General features: G+C 36.2%; 1 protein-coding gene across 9 annotated transcripts in view; it reads right to left on the bottom strand.

Moving 5' to 3' along the window:
• Nucleotides 1-14,367, bottom strand: part of CEP128 (centrosomal protein 128) — a 476,123-nt gene that overhangs the window by 319,603 nt on the left and 142,153 nt on the right. For all 9 annotated transcript variants that reach the window (XM_074392897.1, XM_074392891.1, XM_074392894.1 and 6 more), the window contains 2 exons: nucleotides 12,345-12,695; nucleotides 4,391-5,041 (listed from right to left, as the gene is read on the bottom strand). In XM_074392897.1, coding sequence (XP_074248998.1) covers nucleotides 4,391-5,041; nucleotides 12,345-12,695 — 1,002 coding nt within the window. The remainder of the gene's footprint in view (nucleotides 1-4,390; nucleotides 5,042-12,344; nucleotides 12,696-14,367) is intronic.

The raw sequence follows: 14,367 nt of genomic DNA, 5'->3' as shown, positions 1-14,367 counted from the left end.
AACCATAGGCAAAACCATCCAGGACATAGGCACAGGCAAGAACTTCATGACTAAAACACAAAAAGCAATGGCAACAAAAGCCAAGATAGACAAATGGGATCTAATTAAAAATCAGAGCTTCTGTACAGCCAAAGAAACCATCATTAGAGCAAACCAGCAACCAACAGAATGGGAAAAAATTTCTGCAGTGTACCCATCTGACAAAGGGCTAATATCCAGAATCTACAAAGAACTAAAACAGATACACAAGAAAAAAACAAACAACCCCATTCAAAAGTGGGCAAAGGATATGAACAGACACTTTTCAAAAGAAAACATATATAAGGCCAACAAACATATGAAAAAAAGCTTATCATCACTGGTCATTAGAGAAATGCAAATCAAAACCACAATGAGATACCATCTCACGCCAGTTAGATTGGCGATCATTAAAAAATCTGGAGACAACAGATGCTGGAGAGGATGTGGAGAAATAGGAACACTATTACGCAGTTGGTGGGAATGTAAATTAGTTCAACCATTGTGGAAGACAGTGTGGCGATTTCTCAAGGATCTAGAAATAGAAATTCCATTTGACCCAGCAATCCCATTACTGGGTATATACCCAAAGAACTATAAATCGTTCTACTATAAAGACATATGCACATGTATGTTCATTGCAGCCCTATTTACAATAGCAAAGACCTGGAACCAACCCAAATGCCCATCAATGATAGACTGGACAAGGAAAATGTGGTACATATACACCATGGAATACTATGCAGCCATCAAAAACGATGAGTTCGTGTCCTTTGTAGGGACGTGGATGAACCTGGAAACCATTATTCTCAGCAAACTGACACAAGAACAGAAAATCAAACTCCATATGTTCTCACTCATTGGTGGTTGTTGAACAATGAGAACACATGGCCACAGGGAGGGGAGCATCACACACTGGGGTCTGTAGGGGGGAAATAGGGGAAGGACAGCAGGGGGTGGGCAGTTGGGGAGAGAGAGCACGGGGAGAAATGCCAGATATAGGTGATGGGGAAGAAGGCAGCAAACCACATTGTCATGTGTGTACCTATGCAACAATCTTGCATGTTCTTCACATGTACCCCAAAACCTAAAATGCAATAATGAAGAACAAAAAAAAAAAAAAAAAACCTGCCAGCTCTTTTCACACGTGTGCCTCCTTTGTAGATCAGTTGTGGTGGGTGGCTAGGGGAGGGACACGGGGGTGGGGAGGGTGGGGAGGGATAACATGGGGAGAAATGACAGATATAGCATGCACCTATGCAACAACCCTGCATGACCTGCACATGTATCTCAGAACCTAAAATAAAATTTTAAAAAAATAATAATAATGGTGATAAGACATAAGTACTAGTGAGAAGGGAGATTCTAGTTTCAGCAACACCCTCAAGAAAACCACAAGCTCCTTAAAACAAACTATTCTCTAGGCCATGCCCCTTTCTCCCAGCAAATCATTGCAAGCTTGCTCACATGCGAAAACCCTGCCTTCCTTTGACATCACACTGTTTCTCATCAACCCCCACTTCCTTGTCGGCAACAGATGAATGACCAGTCATCTTCTTCACTGAGGTTTTTGGCACGTGACCAATTAATACCTTCACAATATCATCTTAAATATCCAAATGTCCATCCCACAAGATAAGTTATTTGACCTGTTCTTTCCCAACCACCTTCACCAACACTGCACAATAGCAACCACTGCATAACCACACCTTAGACTTTAACTCTGATAAATCTTATATTGCACTGCAATAAAAGAATGCCTGACCAAATAAGCAACCTCTGACTGCAGATATATATATATATTGAGACGGAATCTCACTCTATCACCAGGATGGAGTGCAGTGGCATGATCTCCTGACTGCAGATTTTTATCCCTCAACTTTCTAGTTCCTTTGGCCACAATCTTTGTTCTTCAATGTTAGCCACATGGAAGTACTTTACATGCTTCCAGTCTAGTCTCATTCAGTTTGTAACAGTCTTCTTAATAGTTTTCATCTTCTCTCTTCCTCATTTCTTGCTCTACTGCTGTCCTAGTCTACTTCAGAGAGAAGGACAATCAATCAAGATTCACATCAGTTTTCCCCAGATCATCCCTATCAACTTACCCAATCTTACTGGTCTCCTCTCAGTCCATCAGAGGAAGAGATGCCTGGTCTCCTGTTCAATGTTATATACTCTATTTTTTTTTTTATCAAACCCCTTCACATCTCCTCATGTACTTTCTCCATCAATTTCTGTTGAATGAAATGAAGGCTTTTTATACTTCTTTAAGCTTGCCTGTAACATTTATCACTATTAATTATAACTTTGTTAAAATGTCCTACCTGGATTTCCAAGATATCATTCTCTTCTGATTCTCCTCTGATCTCTCATATGGTCTTTTATTTTTATTTGCTAGGTCCTTTTCCTAAATCCTTTCTTTAAACCGTTAGTGTCTGAAAAGTCTCATCCTCTTCTTATTCTGGGTACAATCTCATCCAAATCCCATGATATCAGCTACTGCCTAAGAATTACTGGCTCACAAATATTTCACTCTAATCTCAATTTCTCCCTCAACTCCTGACCCTACCAATTATTATGTACCAATCTGTTCCACCTAGATTTTCTTGGTTAAGCTTAAAGTCCTCCCATCTAACACAATATGCAAACAACAACAACAAAGCAAACCAGATTTGCCACTGTTCTCTTCAAATCTTCTGTCTGTATTCTCCATGTTGCCAATATCATCATTATCCACCTAGTCACCCAAAGTCATTACCAACCCATTCTTGAGTGTAAACGTTCTCCAGAATAGCAAAGCAGTTAAGAATACAGTCACTTAATTACCTAAGTTCAAATCCTTTTCTTAGCACTCTCCTGCTGTAAGACTGTGGGCAAATTACTTAACCTTCTGTATCCCAATTTCCTCATCAGGGAGAAAATAATACCACACAATCTGCAGGGTGAGGCGGGTATGAAATGATTAACACTTGTAAAGTACTTAGAGCAGTGACTGGCACAAAATGTTGAAAAAAATGTTTACTGGTAGTATTATGATTATCACAGCCAATCAATCAACACGTAATATATATTTTGTTTTCTATAAGATCAACTCTTCTTCTCCACATCCCTAATTCTACTTTTGTTTATATATTTAACATTTCTGAAAGATTACTATTCCATAGCTCATCAATATTAAAACGTGTATCTTCCACATTTTACCATCTCTGACCTGGGAGTTCTTATACTTGATAGCCTGTCATGGTTTCATAGGCAGGAGGTAGCACTTCTATTTCTTAGGAGAACATGCATCTAGTAATAACAGGAATGCTGCATCTTACAAGATGTCTTAGGTTTAATGAAATATAGTAAGGGTCTCTTACCTATTTAGCCTCCATTCTAACCCACCAACACTACCTGAAGACCCCAAATCCACTAATGTCAGAAGGCTATCTAGGACTGGGGAAGAACTCATAAAATAGCTATATCATTTTACAGATGTCAGCTATTTCAATATCATTTCATTTTACATCATAAGCATTTTAAAGTAGTAGTTGCATTTCAAAGACTTTTGAAAACATTATAATAATAAACCTTTGAAGATTTATCCATTCATTCATTCAGTAGATATTAACAATGTTCCAAAAATCTGTTCTAGGAACTGGGGATATAGCTATAAGCAAAACAGACAAAAATCCTTATCCTCAGAGTCTTCATTCTAATAAAGGGAGATTAAAAAATAAATAGTACGGAATCTGTATCATATGATGGTAAGTGCTATGGAAAAGAAAAAAAAACGGGAAGAGGAACAGATTTATCACACTCCTAACAATCATGTTATAAGATGATTGTCCTGCATGGTGATAATGCTAATAACATTACACTTTAGAAACATTTCCTCAAATGCAAGATTCCAATTAGGCATTTACCCAGGCTACTTTGATTTGGAAAAGAAGGAGTAAATCTCAAAAGCCTTGGGATAAAACAGCCCATAAGCTGATCCACTTTAGTTACCATACTAATAAGGACTGTAGTTATAGCTTCTCTGGCCCTGACGAGTCTTTGCCTTTTATATTTTAGGAGGTCATAAATGTTGGATGAGGGCCCTTTTCAGGTCCACGGCTTACTGCCACCTCTATCTTTCCTCAACTCACCAAACAGCTAAACGTTCTTTATAAATGGTTTCAATGCTCTGAAATAGGTGCTCCCAGGTGGCTGTTATAACTCATTTCAACCTGGCTGAACAGGCATGAATAAGCCTCTTTATTGTTGGTTTTATCTTCCCTTCAGTGCTTGGGAATACAGAATGATCTCTAAAAGTTTACACTTTATTAACTTCATGAGCCACCGGAAAAATTCCTTCAGTATCATCAGGATAATTCAGCACAGGTACCTTCAGTGTCCTGATATGATTCTCAGCCTCACTCTTTTCTTTCTTAAAGTGCTTCATCAGCTCCTGGATATTTTGTTCATGCTTCGTTTTCACACTCTGCAACGATGATGTGAGATCTTTCAGCTCTCTCTGGTGCACGTCTCGTTCCAGCTTTAACTGTGTGATGATGGTATCTGTCTCTTCATCCCTGGATTTCGCCTGTGCAGTGAGGTCAGAAAGGTTCTTAAGCACTGCTTTCTTGGCTCTCTCTTCCTCAGCCAATTTATTAGCGAGATCTGCTCGGATGGCACTCAGGTCCTTGATGGACTCTTGCATCTCAAGAAGCTTAGCTTTGTCCTGGGCCTGGCTCTTCTTGAGCTCTGCAATTTCTTCCTCCAAATGAGCTTTCTCAGCTTTCATCTGGCTTTGGATCTTACTCTGCTTTTTCAGTTCACTTTCTAGTCTATGGATGGTGTCCAGCGAATTCTTGACTTCCAACTCAAGGTCAGCTTGATGAGCCTTAATAGCACTTAGTTTCTCCTCCTTAGAGTGAAGCTCCTCCTCCTGAAGGGCACGCTTCGTTAGGACACCATTCAATTCCTTTCGAAGATTCTCTATTTGTTGTAATGCTGCGTACAGTTGGCTTTTCAATTCATCCTTTTCTTTCAAAATCTATCAGGTTAAAAACATGAAGCAAAAAGAAAAGTTACTGTAAAATTCACCATAGAGTCTGCCAGTTTGCAAAATAAAGTTTTAACCCACATGGAGAAAAAAAAAAATTTGTCAATAATCTTTGTATTTTTTCCATTTTGTAATAAAAATACTTTTAGGCCAGAAAAGGGGGAAATATATAACTGTCCTGAAATAGCAACATACTGAATTTATTTCAGATTTTCATCACCAAAACTTATTTCAATCCATGGTCACAAATAATTATTTAAATGTAGATAAAATTGAGCTAACAAATGGAGAAAGAAAAGACTCTCATTATAAAGAAAATTTACCAGAGGTTGAAATAATACAGTATTACCTAAAATAACAATGATGTGCATTCCAATGATACACTTTTAAAAAGGACAAACCCCAAGCAGAGATGGAAAATACTATAGGGAAACATGCAGATACAATATAAGAAAGCGTATGGTACATTCAGCCATTATTTTAAAAATATCAGTGGTGACAAAAATTCAACAATATGCAACTGGGAGCCTTGAAGCCCACAAAGGTAAACATAAGATTAAGTTAGGAGAGGTTGAGGAAAGGCTCAAGTGAAGAGTCAAGGGCCTAGAAGTCCATCATTTTATGCCAGCCTCTCTACGATTTACATTGAGGGACAGAGGTCAAAGGTTAACTCTTGTGGCCTCTAATTCTCACCACCAAATCATTGCAAACAAAATAGTGGGCAGCCAAGGGGGCCAAGATTGTTTTCTATTCAACACTGGCACCAAAGATAATCTCCGTGCCTACTTACTGATGCTCACACCATGTCTTGAAACAGGCAAGAAAAAAAGGAACCAGTTAAGAATCATTATAGAATTACAAATAATGAGTTAAAATGCAAATATTTGCAAGACATTTCTACACTTTACATTTCATACTTTAGTATAAAACAATTTATGATAAAGTTTAATGAGTCAATCACTCAAAAAAAAAAAAAAAAAAGTTTCCCCAATCCTTCTCGGTTTTAACTGAAAGAAAGAGCACAAAGCTAACATGAGGACAAACAAAAGGAGAAAAAGCAGTTGAGCTCCAACTGGAAAGAAGTGAATTTGATTCTTAGTTCAATCATGGGCAATTCTATGGCCTCAAGAAAATCATTTCTCTTACTAGAGAAAATAATAATAGCTATTTCATAAGATTGTGATGAAGATCAGTGAAAACAGGGAAACAAAAAGAAGAATTTAATTTCAAGGAGGTCCTAGGGTCTCAGGGAGGTATTTATGCAAGGTAGTGATCAAAACTGTAAGAACAGCCAGACACAGTGGCACATGACTGTAATTCCAGATACTTGGAAGGCTCAGGTGGGAAAATAGCTTTGGCTCAGGAGTTCGAGACCAGCCTAGGCAATATAGGAAGACTCCACGTCTACTGTGAAAAAAAGTGGATAACTGAGAAGGAACTCTGGTACACAGATGGAAAATTTCACTTCCAAAAGAATGTAAGGTAGGAGCAACATAGATGAGCCTAAGGTTAGATGTATTATTTTTCTACTGCTGCATAACAATTTCCAACAAACTTAGTACTTAAAACCATACTCATTTTTTATCTCATTATTTCCAATAGGTTGAAAGGTCAAGCAAGGTATTCAACTTAAGGCCTCCTAAGACTAAAATCAGCTGGCCAGGGTTCTTATCCAGAGGCTGAGAAGAATCCATGTCCAAGCTCATTCAGGTTTCTAGTAGAATTTGTTTCCATACAGTTGTAGGACTTTGGGTCCCCATTTCCTTGCTAGCTTTTGGCCAGGGGTTATTCTAAACTTCTAGAAGCCAACCTTGTTCCTTGGCTCATGGACTCCACCATCTTCAAAGTTTGCAACAGCTGGATGAAGCCTTCCCAAGCTTCAACTCTCTCCAACATCCTCGTCTCTCAATAGCCAGAAAAAAACTTCTGTTGAGGGCTCGTGATTAGATTAGACCCGTCCAGATAATGTGATCCCAGAAATAATATCTTATCATATTCATGGATTCCAGAAATTAGGGTGACTTCCTGGTGGGTGGGGGTCATTCCACTTACCAAACTAGAGAACACAAAATCTGACAGAATCAAGTTTGGGCTATAAAGATAACGTGGGAGGGACTACACGAGGGTAGGGGCCTTCAATATAGTGATACATGTTTGAAGCAGATAATTTAGCCCTCTTGGCATGACTTGGGAGAATCATAGGCAGTGCTGAGGATTAAAATAATATTTTCATAATGAAGTCCTAGCATGTAAAGCATCTTTAATTATGAAACGTTATGTCTTCCTGAAACTGGATTAAAAAGCAAAGGTATTTCTTTTTCTCACATAACAGGAAGTCCAGAGGTAGGGTGATTCAAGAAGAATCCCTCAAAGCTCAGGCTCTGCTATTCTATATCTCTCCATCTTTTGCTGTCTTTGCAGTGTTTCAAGCTTCACATCAATTCCTGACAAAGAAGACAGCTTCAGGGCAGACAGTCACAGACCACGTGGGTCAAGTTTGGCACCTCTTTGGCAATACAGATACTAAAAACTAAGCTCTGCCCATTTGCTTCTGGTTAATTGCTTGCCTAGTAGCACAGCTTCAGATTTTTTCTAGACATTTTCTCTGAGTCTGAAAATGTCAATGTCTTTACTACCATCTCAATACGCTGGACATACCTAGGGCCCTCAGTAAAGTAGCTTTTATCTTGAGGCAAATCAAAACAATGGAACTGGGTCCCCTTTGTCTGGCCAGGAATACTTAAGTACTTGAAAAGATCCCAGGGAAAAGGCTTGATTTTTAACCTTTTTGTTTTTTTTTTTTTTCCTGTTTCCTGCCTCCCTCTTGTGATTGCACTAACTTCTGTTTGGATAAATAATTTGGCTTTTCCAAGCCTAAGGGGTTCCAAATTATCATACTCCATACTCGTAGTCAATTTGGATTACAAATTGCAGACTTCAGGGTTCCCACCTTAAAAAACAAACAAACAAACAAAACTCTGCTTTTAGACTAGTTTCAACTTAAACTTGTCTTTATCTTGTAAGAACTTTCTAAAGGCTGAAATATGTACAGAACATACTCCAACATCCTAAAGTTTTCCTACCAGTAACTTAATACTATCCTCTGATTCATAGCATCAATGCCTCTAAATATGATTTCTGATTATTTAAACCAACTGCTTCCAACCGCATAGCAAGGTTTACCAACTTTCTCTTTAGAATATGATCCTCTCTTGCCTCTAAACCTACTTCTCCTCGCAGTCAGTCCTACAATTTCAGTTCTTATTTCTAGAACTCAAATTTTACATAAACTTGAATTTCTTCTGCTGAGGGTAAGAGAAAATCCCAATCTGAACTGACTTAAACCACAAGAAAATCATTCCAGGCATTCATTCATACATGACCACTGAGATAGGTAAGGGGGAAAAAAAAGAAAAAAAAAAAGAAAAGAAAATCATTCCAGGCAGAACTGCTCCAGACACAGTATGTGAAATCTCTAGGTTCACCTCTGCAATTTTGTACTTAGTGATGGTCTTACATTAATTATCAAATGGGATGGACAGGGGAAGGGAGGAGGTAACCATGACTACTACAGAAGCTAACTGACACTTCTATGTAAGTTTTGCTGTTACTATTAAGGAGAAGGAATGGAATAAGTGGTAAGTGGAGTTGACTCCAGATTATAAATCAGTTAAATGTAAGAGGGAGAAGAAAGAAATTGAAGATGTTGGTGAGAACATCATCAAAGTAGCTTTCAATGAAGTCCGATGTGACAGGAAAAAAATTAAATCCAGAAAATGGCTAGTAAACCAGAGGAATGTAGAAAGATCAAAAGTGAGTATTAATAGTTTAAAAAGCTAGGGGGTAGGGAATAAAAGAATTATGAAAGATCAGAGACTGAGCTTTGAAACTGAAGGTTTGGACATGGAACAATTAAAGATGAAGATAAAATTTAAACACAGATATTAGACACTGAAGTAGAATTATTTTAGCTAAGGTCACTATAAAATAAGACATCAGTGAATTCTAAGGATACAGACTTCAGTAGGTTGCAGACTTGAACTCTGAAGTTACTAAGGATGATGGCAAGAATTGCGTGTCATAAAACAGGTTGATGCGAAGCCAAGTGCTAAAATCCTTGAGAAATATAGAGGCATAAATGAAAAATAGCCAGCAGTCAAGAGAAAAAAGGGGGAAAGAATGTTCTAACCAGGCAAACCAAGCTTCCAAAAGGGGCAAAAGAAGAGATTATTGAAAGACCTGAAAACTGTGTGAAGCCAAAAGCATGATACTATCTAAAACCACAGCAGTTACAGGAACAGAAGTCAACTCCTCAAAGACCTGAACACAAAGTATTATATAAACAGTTAGGTTTTTTTTAATTACAGCAAGGTAGATGAGGGGATTGTTAAATGCGCATTTTGTTTTGTTTTTACCTGCATGTGAGGGAAAATGCAGGCAGATGGCTGGATTATACTAAAACATAGTCTAGCATTTCTTGAACTGCGTATGATAGGACCACATATGCATTCAAAAAATGGTACATGTTGGCACTGATCCTTCTTACTTACAACCATTCAAAAATTCAGGTTTTACAAGATAGCATATATTATATATAATTCTTTTTTTCTGTCAGCAGGAGGGAAATACACAGAAGGAAAATATGGTAATTTCAGATTCTTGACATCAAATACTATCAAGCAAAAAGCTCAATATATAAGCAAGTCAGTTATTCTGCCAATTCAGCATGGGAGGAAAAACCCCTAGCAAATATTCCCATTATCCATATTTTTAAAAATGAAAAAAATTGGAAACATTCAGAAAAGCAATATACTATGATGGGAGTCCAAGTCCAATTTTTTCCTTTATCGTTTCCAAAGCACCTGTACAAACCAATGATTTCAAACAGCACCTTAAAAGAAAAAGAGAAGCAAAAATACCACAATTTACGACGAGATTATTTGTGTCTACAAACTTTCGGTCTCCTAATATCTGTTACCTACGTATCCCTGAAGTATATCATGATTCCCTGACATAAATATCCATTTCATTGTCTTTTGAGGAAAGTGTACAATTTAATCTCTCTGGGTTTTTTTTTTTTTTCCTGCAGCGATACGTGATTTGATATTACACATTCTTCAGTAATTATGTAGTTTTACAATATGATACATATCTGATAATCTAAGATTCCAGAAACGTAAAAAGTAGGAAAAAAGAAATAGAACAGTTTTTCTAAAATTTTTATCTAAAAATATACTAAAAGGTAAAAAAGCCTTTTGTCTTTTAGTATTTTTTTCAGTATTTTTTATTTTTTAGTTATTTTTTAGTATTTTTTATTTTTTAAGTAGTAAATCTTAAAGCAGAAAATAATTTATGCTAGAAAGAGAAAATTGGCAGTAGACACAAAACCATATTGGAAATGTGAGAATAGAATCATATGAGCATATAAAATGACTCAGTAAGGCTACTTATTAAGCAATTAATTTATTCTTTAAGCCACAATATATTATATTTGGAAATCAGTATAATTTTTATTTTAATATATATTTATACCTTGGAGTCACTTTTTGAAAATAATTAGCCTTAAAATCAAAAAGAAAGTAACTGTATTATAAATGCGTTAAGGTGACTTTGTGATTTTATTAAGAATTAAATATCCCTTAGAAATAATATTCTGTAACATATTTTTAAAAAATTTTTTTGCAAAATGATTTACCATGTATTTCCACATCACAGATTTACTGAACACATTTCTTACTCTTTTTCCTTGAAAAACCAGTGCCCTAACTGCAACACGCTGCATTAATTTTTAAGGCTTTTAAAGGAGAAATTACAATGCCTGCTGTGATAATTGTGTTACAACCCTAACTGTGGCAATCACTTGAAAACTGCTTCTTTGCTTATCATTAGTAATGCTAAGTGATAAAAATAATTGGAAGTATTCTGGGAAATGATTGTTAAACAATTTTTAATATTCTGAAAACTCAACCTAGAAAAATCTCAGCACCATGAATTGGGATGCTGTCTGACGACATGGACCCTTCTAAATCTCTTCTAATTAAGTAAAATCTCCAGATGAGATTTTCAATCAATCAATTCCCTCAACCACTCCTCTCTCTAGCTACCTACCTTATAGCCAGGCTCATGGAGCCAGTTGCCAGATCAGGCCGACAACAGAATAATCAAGATAGAGCAATTTCCTGGGATCAGATCAGTTCAGACACGAGTCTGAAAGCTTTAGAACTGCTTTACATCAGGGCAACTAGCCACCCAGTATGTGTCAGATGGGTTGAAAAACAATCCTCAGTGAGTGCAAAATGATCATTTCTTTCATCTATATGTCCGGGAAATTCATATGTAAAAGATAAAATATCTTTTCCATAACAGCTCATCTGAAATAAGCATCTGTCACTCTTAAATGCTTCAAATTGATTTTATGAATATAATCTCCTACATTTTGTTTTCTTTCCAAAGAAAGTCAACTTATCCAACTGATTATTCTTCTGGAATGTACAGAGTTCTTGACAAGTGACAAATGACAAAGCACAAATGATAAACCGAGAATGAACATGGATAAAAATCAATCATGACTTTCCTGCTTATTATCTTATAAACATCTGGGTTTAATTCAACCCAAAGATATATCAGATGAGAATCAACATAGGAACATAAAATCCATTTAAAGTAACTGATTATACAAGAGAAAAGATAATGTGAAACGCATACATAGATCAGTGAAATGCTTTTTGTTGCTATCAAAAGGGCAGAAAAGCAAAGTCTTGAGAGGGCTGTGATCCTATAACATTGCTCAGTCAATGAGATCCTCAGTGTCAAGCATTCAAGTAAAGCTCATTATGGTTGCTCCCAGAAAAATGGCCCTAGGAACTACTGCATTTTTAAAAATGCTTCTTTCTAACCAATTGAAAAATATAAATAAATGAGATTGAAAAATACATGCACTGCGAGGAAAGTTATATAAAAATAAGGAAGATTTAGTCATTTTTTTCCATTGAAATATTAGAAGAGTAAAGAATAATTCGATTTAGAAAACTTAAACCTAAACTGGGGCAAAACGTAGATCTATGTATGGGCCAACTCTGAAAAGCAACTTAAAACTAAACGATGAAAAGGCTTAAGTAAAAAAATTAAAAATTTAACTTTTGTACTTTGAAATAGCCAAGACATAAGGATTCTTCTATCAAGGACATATGGATTATATATGCACAGTACGGCACTCAAGTGTTTCTTCAAAGGATGGATGAATGAATGGTTGGGTCACATCAAAAACCATTCCTTGGGAATATGGCTTTTATACCTGGTTATTCTTGTCTGTCAGTTCATCAGCAGTTTCGGATTGTTTCTCCAATGCTCGCTCTAACTTCTTGTGTTTAAGCTTCCACTGCCTAATGGATTCTTGAGCTTTCAGTTTCAGGTCTTCCCTCCTCTTCTCCGCCTCCTCTCTCAGGGCCTCTGACTGCTGGAGCTCACTGAGGTACTGCTCAGCCTGCTTGGTTGCATCCTCTGCATGGCGAGTCAGCTCTGAGATCTGAAGGTCAGCATGCTTGCGCTCAGCCTCACATGTGTCAAAGTGTTTCTGGATCTCCTTAAGTCGATCCAACATCTGCAGTTGCTGTTTTTCCCCATTCTCCAGTTCACGTGTTAAATTCTAGGAATAAAGCACGTAAAACATTAGGAACAAATCCTTGTCAACACTGGATGTGTAGCATATCATTAAACAAGAATCTCTAAGGTGATTGAAATGGAAATCATCTGCATTAAAATTCATTAGCAATCAGTTTAGAAAATATGAGTCCTTTTCTTTGTATTTTATAACTATGTTAGTTGGGAGGAATTTTTATATAAATATTGCCACTTTTTTGGACTATTATCCAAAAAGGGAAGATATGTGTTTTCAATTGACTGTCACTAAAATAAAAGGCACCTTAGAAGAAATACTAACAACCCAGTGTTTTGTCCAACTAAAGAAATTTCAATGTTTTAAAATTTGTCAGGTTCTCATAAAACTATTAGCAGCAATCATATATAACATTTTGTTTTCTGGTAGCAAAACAAAACTATAATAATAGTATGAAAATAAGTAACAATGAAGTGACAGAAACATCAGCATACATAACACTGTATTAGGCTCTCAATAAAGCGTTTATAGATTGGTTGGTTCCAGATAAACCATCATAATATTATATATTGAAGCACTTATCTCAAGCTGATATGAATCACTGTAGAACAGACTTATAAATACACTTAATTTAACTTTATTTGAAATATTTCTCTAATCAAGAAAAAAAAAACTTTAAGTCTAGCTTTCCTAAAACCAGGATGGTGATTATATATTTGGAAATTACACTAAACTATCAGGATTAATACATATTTTAAGAATAAGTAAATATCTATTTTAAGTTTAAAAATGAGAAGGAAACTGTTTTATGCAAGTGTATACAAATAAAATAATAATCATTCACATTAAGCCATTAAAGAATCTTAAAATTAAGCCACTTTTGTAAAGCTTTGTAAGAAAGTAATAAATTCAGAAATATAGCACTTACAATGAATCACATAAGCTGCCCCTCATAAGCCTTAGTTTCCAAATACTTAGTGGCAACAAGAGTGACATAAAAAGGTCATGTGTCCACATAAGAATGAGTTCAAAGGCTAGAATGAGGCTGTGAGTTGGATAAACAATAAATAACATCTCCATGGTACTAAGGCCCAGACCAATCAGACTAGAAACGTTTACCAAGCTCCCTTGGCCCCAAAAGCAGAATTTCCAAATCCAGATTCCACCATCTATGGCTCAAATAAAGTTAAATATAATTTCCCTCATGATTAAAATCATGGTTTGACATTATGGCAAACATTTTTTTAAATGCCTCAAAAACAACCTTCATTTTCTGGGCAACAAGTTTGCATTTGTCCAGTTTGCTAAATTCAGTGCAGCCTGGAAGACGCTCCATCCACCCAAAATAGTAAATTGAGAACTGTGTACTTACTTGTGTAGAAAATTTTAAAATAAAATCAGAAAACCCTTGTAATTGTGGTTTACCTTTTGCTCTTATTCTTCAAGTTTTACCAGTATGCTAGAAATCAACTTTATTAACAACCAGTAATCAGGTGATTCCTCATCAAAAGAGAAATGGAACTGATTTTTCTTTTCAGCTAATACTTGGAAAGAGAGTGGTTATACTTCCTATTTATCAGGCATATGGTTAAGAAATATTAATAAGACATAGTTTTAATACCAGAGAAGCTAACTGTAATTAGGGAGGTAGTCTCACCAATCACTACATTACAGTAGATGGTACTAGGTGCTATAACATGAT

Source organism: Saimiri boliviensis, chromosome 2, assembly GCF_048565385.1.
Source record: "Saimiri boliviensis isolate mSaiBol1 chromosome 2, mSaiBol1.pri, whole genome shotgun sequence".
NCBI classification, from domain to species: domain Eukaryota; kingdom Metazoa; phylum Chordata; class Mammalia; order Primates; family Cebidae; genus Saimiri; species Saimiri boliviensis.
This window is presented reverse-complemented; position numbering and strand designations above follow the sequence as displayed.